The 9,448-nt window shown below is 33.8% G+C and overlaps 1 protein-coding gene across 1 annotated transcript; it reads left to right on the top strand.

The window, feature by feature from the left end:
* The first annotated feature begins 3,782 nt into the window (after positions 1–3,782).
* On the top strand, positions 3,783–8,153 carry LOC127801563 (beta-glucosidase 12-like). The gene is made up of 13 exons (XM_052336806.1): positions 3,783–3,962; positions 4,074–4,137; positions 5,008–5,066; positions 5,588–5,663; positions 5,847–5,924; positions 6,041–6,128; positions 6,345–6,600; positions 6,673–6,788; positions 6,891–7,111; positions 7,212–7,243; positions 7,339–7,435; positions 7,524–7,626; positions 7,840–8,153. Exons 1-13 carry the CDS (start codon positions 3,825–3,827, stop codon positions 8,006–8,008), a joined length of 1,497 nt encoding a protein of 498 aa, XP_052192766.1. The 5' UTR covers positions 3,783–3,824; the 3' UTR covers positions 8,009–8,153.
* Positions 8,154–9,448: the final 1,295 nt, after the last annotated feature.

Genomic DNA, 9,448 nt, shown 5'->3' with positions numbered 1-9,448 from the left:
ACGGATCGAAACGAACGAAGGCAGGGTAAATAAATTCACAATGGAAGGAACTTCATAGAGGGGGTAGGAAACTTGCCTCATAGAAGAGATCCTTGGGCTTTTTTTGAACAAACGTAGCAACAACTATACAAACTGCAACATCGCATAATTTCGCCAAAATTAATAAAATTGGGCTTTAAATGAAGTTCCAACCATACAGAATTTATTACTCGGCTTCTCGAATTACCTGGTATCCTCAGACTGCGATTAAACGTGAGATTTCTCAAAAATAATCTCAATTTCTTCTAATTTCCCGCTGCTCGCGCGCGTTCTGATGCTCCAATATAATTCTACTTGGCTGCCGATTTAATACTTCAATTGGCTGAATTGGGCTGAATTTAATGGCTTTAATTTAAAAGGAAAGCACTTGGTGGAAGGGAAGCCACGTGGGCTGGGCAGCAGAGGTGGCTCATTCTCTATACGGCGCCGTTTTGGTACTTCAATTGCTGGGAATTAAAGTTTCAATTGCGCCTTCAATGGTAATTTGCTTCAAGTTACCATTTAAAATTAAAGGGTTGCTTTCAAGTTACCATTTAAAATTAAAGGGTTGCTTGCTATTTGTTTTGTACTTCTTATTAACTAATTCTAAGCAAATTGACATTCCAACAACTTATATATTAAACCTCTCAATTCCTTACACATTAACTAGATATTAACTATGGTCCCCTTTAAATATTAACTATGGTTAAATATTATTATTCTTATACTTCTTATTATTATTAATATCAACAAAATATATTAATATCCCTTTTAAATTAAATTAACACAATAAACTAATAATTAAATTAAATTACGATTTACGGGCCGTTACAGTTCGTATGGAATAATGTCAGCCTAAAATGTTGTCTGGATAGTGTAACCATAATTCTCCAAGGGCATGACGAAATAATAGGGGTATCTTGTGCTAGTGTGCATGCAAAGATGGCTGCCTTGGTTTCCGTGCCGAACTGTTTGGTCAGGAAAGTTGCATTAGGATGATTAGATGGTTCATATGGGGTTTGAGTTGCATAGTCATGCATTTGGTGTTGTTCGTGTGGAATGTCAGTCTAAGATGTTGATAGTGTAGCCACAATTCTCCAAGGGCATGACGGAATAATAGGGGTATCTTATGCTGGTGTGCATGCCGGGATAGTCGCATTGGTTTTCGTGCCAGGCCATTTGGGCAAAGAAGTTGCACTAGGATGACTAGGTGGTCCATATGAGTTGGGATTGTGTAGTGGTTCCTGGAAGCTTAGAGTGGGAACGCAATCTTCGACATAAATGTGGTGAACCAGGTTCCTGCGTTGATGTGACCCTCCTGGGCCGGGAGTTGGTAACGATTATTCCCGAGATGTTGGAGAGATGTGTTGACTTGCCCCTCTTAAGCTAGAACTGCATTGTGTCGATGTGTCGGTATGGTGGCATAGCTTTTAGAGAGATTATTTTTTCCCCGTGGTAGGGTTAAGAGCTGTGGGATTCTCTTGGGCTAGGGCTTGCCAGGTTTTGTTGGTTTATTTCATGTATTGCATTCATTCATGAAAACATAATTTTTGAACTCTCACTTAAATGATTCATCATCTAATATGGATTATGTCTTTGGAATATTCAAACGTTCCAGGTGAAAGCAACAGTGCGAAGGGAAAGAGAATTGCCGAGGAGTGACGACGATTAGTGGATAGTTTACTATATGTCGTTTTCAATTATGTTATTAATTTTGATGACGTCATGTAAAACGTTGGTTAGACTTTATATTATGAATAAATTGGTTTCAATTGTGTCTATTGAGGTTTCGATCTAGCTTCTGCATTTGAGGTGATGTACATGTCTTAGTTTATTAATGGTTCATAGTTGATATTCTGAGAAGGTGAAACAAGATCTTCAAGGAACGATTTTTGTGTTGAGTTTCTGTTGTTTGGAAAAAAATATATCCCCAAAATCTTACGTTACCTAACGCCCTGGGAAGGTGGGGTGTTACAGAACGCAACAATAGGTGTTTCTGAGATCAGGAGATATCAGCACCCTAGTTGGCTCATTTGATTCAGTGTATTGTGTGGACTCGGCTGATGACCCTTCACTTTAAGTCGTCCCTTCAGAGTCATGCTCTTCATCCTATTGAGATGTCCTTGCTTTGGAGGCAGATTGTTTTGTCCATGGCATCTCATCCTCGGTGCCCGCTCCTCTTATGCTTTTACTTTGTTGATGCCCTGCTTTCCCGAGTTTGTTTGTTGATCAGTCTTTGCACAGCCAGAGATCTCATAGGCCATATCATCATTTCAAGATGGGATTTTCATCTATCTTCTGATCAGTGTATTTATTTTGTACATATTTCATTTTTCTTCTTTCTTTCTTTTCTTCTTATGTTATCTCTTTTATTTTATTTCTTTTTTTTCTAACTCAGAGGGTGATCGTTGTTGTGTTGTCGCCCTCGATTTTTTGGTGGTCCAGGGTATGCCTTGGCCTTGGTTTGTAGCCTTTTAAGCGTGTTTTGTTTAATATAATTCTTATTTACAGAAAAAAAAAACTTCTCAATCACAATGGAAACCTAGAATGGTTCATTAATACCAGTCCCTCACTCAGCAAATCACTGAAGATGACTTGCAGTTCTTCCAACTGGTTGACCACCAACTTGGTATCAACCATTTTGTAGTCGAGGAACTTCCCAACCAAGAACTTCTTGGTGCCAACATCGTTCAATTTGTATTTCTTGTCGAGTGCCTCCCAGAGTTGCTTGGACATTTGATAAGTCGTGCAATAGACATTGTACATCGAGTCCACCAGTCCACTTAGTATGTAGTTTTGGCAAAGGAAATCCAAATGATGTCATGCCTCATTAGTAGCCTGAGTCTCTACCGTGACATCTTCTTTGGGAGTGACCGAACACTATTTCTTGAGAATATGGGCCAAATTCAGGGTGGTGAGATAGAAAATCATCTTTTGTTGCCACCTCTTAAAATCCTCACCGTTGAATTGTTGAGGTTTCTCAATGTGCAATTGGCCCAACGGTTGTGGTGGTGGCCGGAGCAATAGAGGCTGAAGTTGTAGTAGTGATGTTGATGGCCATAATCTGTCTTCAACTTGCTGGAAAATTACCGAATAGAAGCGATGTATATTTATATCTTCCACAACAATTACAACAATTACAGCAACACAATATATATCTTATTTTGTAATAGCAACAACACCACAAAATTATAGGAATGATACTTGCACAACAAACTTAAAGCTGGGGATTCAAACCACCAACACATCAGAGATGCAGGACTTGGAATAGTAGTAGGAGATGGTAGTAGTCGAAGCACGCTAGAGGTCATGCTGTCTTGAAGACAAATTTGCCCTACACATGTTACGACAGGCTATGACGTATGGCTTTGCAGGATACGATGACCAGCTTGACGACAGGGACCACGACATTGGGCTCTAACAAAACTCTCGGGCATTGGCTCTCCACGACCCAAAACACCGAACAATAGTTGGAACCCCGATGCCCACACATTGAGGCAAGCAGGCCTTATATAGGTCTTCAGAGACGCTCGAATTGATCGGTTGGGCGACAACGGTGGGTAGGAGTTTGCCCACTCGCAAAATTTGAGTGCCCTTTGAGATCCAACCCCAAGTGGGAGGTAAGGGTTTAAATAGTCTTAGTGCTCTCTTTATCCCATCAATGTGGGACAGCACTAACCCCATACACACACACTTACACAAACACACATGAACACACAACATTTTCAGCTTTCTTGCTATTTATAGATGTGCTGGTGGAAGAAGCAGCTTCAAGGTTCCAACCACAGAGAGTATACTCATCGGCAATGGCAACCCAGCTGAGCTGGTTTCTGCTTGGCCTCCTCGTCCTGGCTGCGGCCAACGCCCAGGTCGTCCCCGACGAGTTCAACCGCTCCAGCTTTCCCGAAGGGTTTCTGTTCGGAGCATCGTCGTCTGCTTATCAAGTAATTAAGCTAGTGTTTAATTTTGTTCTTAATTAGTTACGTTTGTTCTCTTGCCGAAAGACAAGCTCGTGGTTCGACTCTTCTGAATATATACTTGTGTTTGTGATTCAGTACGAGGGCTCACCAGACACGCGAGGCGAGACCATATGGGATGCTTTTGTTCGCGACTTTCCATGTCTCTAATCTACCACCTCTTCCGAGTCTTCTCCATTCATTTTACTGTTCAATACTGCACTTTATTGAAATCTACTTTTAAAATTCTTAACCCGCGTGTAATAATTATATTTTATCTTCAGCCAAAACATATTTAATTATTATATCTTGTTTTTAATTCTCAAGTAATCTTTTGATTATAAATATATCATGTTTTAAGATATTTTATCTATTAATTAAATTATTAAGAGTACGAAAATAAAGTGTGTTATAGGTCTCCTCAAAAATTAAAATACATTTATTATATTCTAACGAGTACTTAAGACACTCGTTAACATTACTTAAATTTTTTATATTATCATTACAAAGCCTTAATGCTATGAGATCATCTGCTAGGCTCCATTGAATAATCTCACATCAATTATGTTAATGGAATTTTAAAAGTGAATATGATACGTACCTACAAAAAAAAGGGAATATATATGATAATAACACCAAAAAAAAAAAAAAAAAAAGAGGCTGGTAATTCCATTCAATCATATTATTTACTTCCTTTGACGCAAAAAAGAAAACTATGTTGTAAATATGAATTGGATAATAAAAGTGTTTCTTTAGTGTAAGTAAAATAAACTCTTTGTAATTAGTGAGGGTGGCTTCTAGTATAAAGAAATTAATATAGTTCTTTATACAAGGGTTCAAATTTTTATGAGAGTTAGGATCCCTAAAAGGATTTTTGTATACTTATTAGCATGAGTAATTTCTTGATTATTATGAGTTGTGTTATTATAAGCATACACTCATCTAATAGTAATTATAAATTTTTATTAATTAAAAAGCCTTTTATGATGATCCTTTCACTTTTCTAAATATTGTATATAATGATATGTTGTAGTCAAAATAGCAGATAACAGCACTGCAGATGTGGCTGACGACTTCTACCATCGCTACGAGGTGTGACTATAAATATTTGTTAAATTATTTATAACTTAATATGATATAAATATTTTTTTAGCATCCCTTTATTTAGAGTTGCAAATAGTTTTATTCAGTTTAAAACTTTTCAAAAAGATAATTGGTTTGAACTTTAAAAATGATAAAATACACTAACTACCCCTAATTAAGTTTTACTATAATCATAAGGACTACCTAGTTTCAAAAATTACTAAGACCTCCTTTTTTAACGTTTCAAACTTGTATCAATCATTTCACTTGTTAAACAGTGATAATTAAAATATTCAAAATGCAAAAAATATCAAAAACAATTTTAATGATTGATCGAATATTGCAAAAATATGATATATTTATTATCAATCAATTTGGATGTTTTAAATTAAAAATAATATGTATTTAATATACCTTAACCAATGGTTATACATCATTTTTATTTATCATGCAACGACCTCTTTCTACTTAGGTCAAAAAGTTTGTTTTATTTTAAACAATCTTTGACAAGCTAAAAAATATTGTGATAGGAGGACGTGAAACAAATGGAAGACATTGGGATGAATGTCTTCAGATTTTCCATTTCTTGGGCAAGAGTATTACCGAGTAAGTTTTTTTTAGTACGATTTAAATTTTTCTACAATGTCATAAGATGTATATAATATATTAAAAAATGTACTTTTATTTATATACACAAGCATTTATTTTTTATCTAATTTTAATTCATATCCTATATCCAATTTGTGTTTTTCTTTATTGGATAATTAAAACGATGATTTGTTTGCACAGGTGGAAGGGTAAGTGGAGGAGTGAACAAGATAGGAGTTGCCTTCTATAACAATCTCATCAATGATCTTCTTAAAAATGGTTCTTTCTATATATAATCTCTTCTCTCTTTTTTTGTTTGATTATTCTTTACAAAATTACTTAAATAACTAACTATAGCCTCATTTTTGTTTGCCTTGGTGAAAATACGCATATAGGTATTCAACCTTTTGTCACACTTTCTCATTTTGACCTTCCGCAAGCCTTAGAAAAAGAATATGAAGGCTTTTTGAACCCCAACATTACGTAAGTAAATATTTCAATATTGGACATCATGCATACACACACACACTCTTTAAAGCGAGCACTATACATGCATACACACACTCTTTAAAGCGAGCACTATACGTGATTTTTGAGGAATATACATATAAATATATACATTATTTTTCTACATGTTTATATATCTAGCAAGAAAACTTAATGACTTTAGTAAAACAAAATGGATATTTGGATGGGCAGGGATGACTTCAAGAACTATGCAGAATTTTGTTTCAAGGAATTTGGTGATAGGGTCAAGCATTGGATAACCTTTAACGAGCCATATGTTTACATCTTTACGGGTTATGACTTGGGTGTCATGGCACCTGGACGATGTTCTGAATGGAGAAATAACAGTTGCCCAGCTGGGAATTCTGCAACAGAACCTTACATAGTTGGTCATAATATGCTTATTGCTCATGCAAAAGCAGCCAAAGTGTACATGGAGAAATTCCAAGTGAGATTTTTAATTTTTTGATCCTTCAGTTTATAATATATATTATGAGTGTTCATCTTTTGTGACTTGCAGGAAGTCCAAAAAGGAGAAATAGGAATAACTTTGGTTGCCGGTTGGATGTATCCTTACAATGAAGAGTTGTTAGACGAAAGAGCAGCCAGTCGTGCACTTGACTTTATCTATGGATGGTGAGTTGAATATATAGATCAAAATGCCAAAAAGTTATCTTTGATTTAGGACTATGGGTGTTTAGAAATTGTCACTAAGATAAAAAGTCTTAACTTTTATAGGTTTATTCATCCATTGGTTTACGGCGACTATCCGCGAACCATGAAAGCTCTGGTGCGAAATAGGTTACCAAGATTCAATGTTTCAGAAGCTGTGTTGTTGATAGGGTCTTACGACTTCATTGCCCTAAACTATTATAGCTCAAACTATGCGATTCATGTGCCCTTTAATGATAAACCTGCCCATCTTAGCTTTTCAACTGATTATTTTGCTAATCTGACAAGTAAGTATATTTGTTTTTTAAAAGGTATGATGCTACATTGCAAATGAATGGACCTAAATCTATTGAAAATTTCTAATTCATTTGTATTTATCATTTATAGGTGAGAAAGATGGAAAGCCTATTGGTAAACCAGTATGTTCACGTATTAAATGATTTAATTCCAATTTGCCTTCCATAAGTAATATTGGTTTTAGTTTTGTAATCAACTTATGATAAATGACTTGCAGCTTGGAAATACATATGACGTACCAGAAGGACTTAAAAAATTATTGAATTATACTAAAAACCAGTACAAAAGTCCGAGAATTTACATTACAGAAAATGGTAAGAAAATAATTATCTTGCTCATATATATCACTTGTTGACATATTTCAAATTAAATATATTTATAGTTAATTTTTATCATTTTCAGGGTTAGGTGATTATAATAACGAAACAATTCAAGAAGGTATCAAGGATCCAGAAAGGATAGAGTACTACCATGACCATCTTTTGGCCCTCAAGGAGGCTATTGAGTGAGTTCTAAACCCTATAAATTAACATATAGAAGATATGTCATTATTGTTGTATCATTCCTAGTTCAACAACTCTTAATTAAAGTAGTATTTTTTTTTCTTATTCAAAGCATTTATGCATATACGCCACTTGAGCTTTTTTTTTTTTTTTGAACATAAGTAAAATAGGAATTTCACTAAGATTTCATTTTATATTTCAACTATGCCCTGCAGTGATGGTGTTGATGTGAAGGGTTTCATGGCTTGGTCTCTTCTTGACAATTGGGAATGGAGTTCTGGTTTCACTCTCAGATATGGTCTCATTTATGTAGATTATCAAAATGGAGTTAAAAGACATCAGAAAGAATCCGCAGCTTGGTACAAGAAATTCCTACTTCATTAATAAGTTGAATGATTAAAAGACCTGAAGTGATTTCATTTGGTGTGTTAAGCTAGTTTTGTCATGTTCTCAATAAGTTGAAGATCAGTGTTCTTATAAATCTTCACTCTAATATTGAGTTGTATTAATAAATATTTTTATAATGTAATTGTGTCAGTAATTCTCTTTTCATGTATTATGTTTGTGTTGTCTTCGAAGGTTAAGCAATAATAATTTTGATCAGATGCTACATTGGCCTTGAACAATAAGCTATGATCTCTCCTTATACAATTCATTGCCAAATAGCCTACAGCTAGAGCAGGGGAACATCAATTCTAACAAACAAAATTAAAGGAAAAAACAAATGCCTAACTAAAGCAACAAAAGACAGCATAATTAAACCAAAAAGAAAAACAACAAAATTAGTTAAAACCAATAAAAGCAAAATTAGCATGTGCCATTGGGAAAAGAAAAAATAAAAAACAAACCAATGTTGCTATATATTGCCAAACAATAGAGAAGAAGAATAGCTAAAACCCCATGCCATTAGCTCATGCTAAGGTATCGCCCAATACTCAAAGAAGAGTAATAATGGATCTATAAAAACATGAAGTATTTTTTACATTACCCAAGTAAGGCCTTTCTTTAAAAGTGAATTATAAGAAGTCCAAAATTGATCTATTGGCTTGATCTCAAATACGTTTCACTAAAGTAAATTCCGTACAACTTGCAAGATTATTGGAATTTGAAATCTCAAATCCAATACTTGACTATCATTTTATAAAAATATGTAAATTTAGTCTAAATTCATAATGGATTTTGATTTTAAAATGGGAGAATTTCAAATGACACCACTTTTGTCATTTGGACTAAATTTTTTAATTAAATATTTATTATAAAATGTTTTATTCTCATTCATTAATAACAAATACTTGCATATATGTTTTTGTTAAAATATTTTACTGTATGTATAGACATATATATGAATATATATATTTTATATATATCATATTTAGGTATGTATACGAGATGTACATATACAATATTTATACATAAAAATGCGTTAAATAACCCTTCAAATATTAATTTGATTGAGATATGTTTTATCTCATTTAATAAAATTAATATGATGTAAAAGAAGTCTTCCAAATAATCCTTATTAGATACCAAATATGATTAAGGGATTAAAATAAATTTAGGAGGCCTAATCTCATAATTGTAATTTAGAGTCTATAAATTGATAACCTTTAGTTCACTTGTTGATTCATCACTCCTAATATTTTTTATAATATATATATATATATATATTTAGATTAACGTGTGATTGTGCATTCTTCAAGTTAATAATTAGAGTCTCATTGTGGTATGAGCAATTATTTTAAAATCATGAGATTAATTATTTTATTTTAATTAGTAGATTATTCCTTTATAAGGAGATCATAAACCTATTAAGCCCAATTACAC

Source organism: Diospyros lotus, chromosome 5 (assembly GCF_014633365.1).
Source record: "Diospyros lotus cultivar Yz01 chromosome 5, ASM1463336v1, whole genome shotgun sequence".
NCBI lineage: Eukaryota > Viridiplantae > Streptophyta > Magnoliopsida > Ericales > Ebenaceae > Diospyros > Diospyros lotus.
Note: the sequence above shows the minus strand (reverse complement) of the source record. Positions and strands in the feature narration are given on the sequence as shown.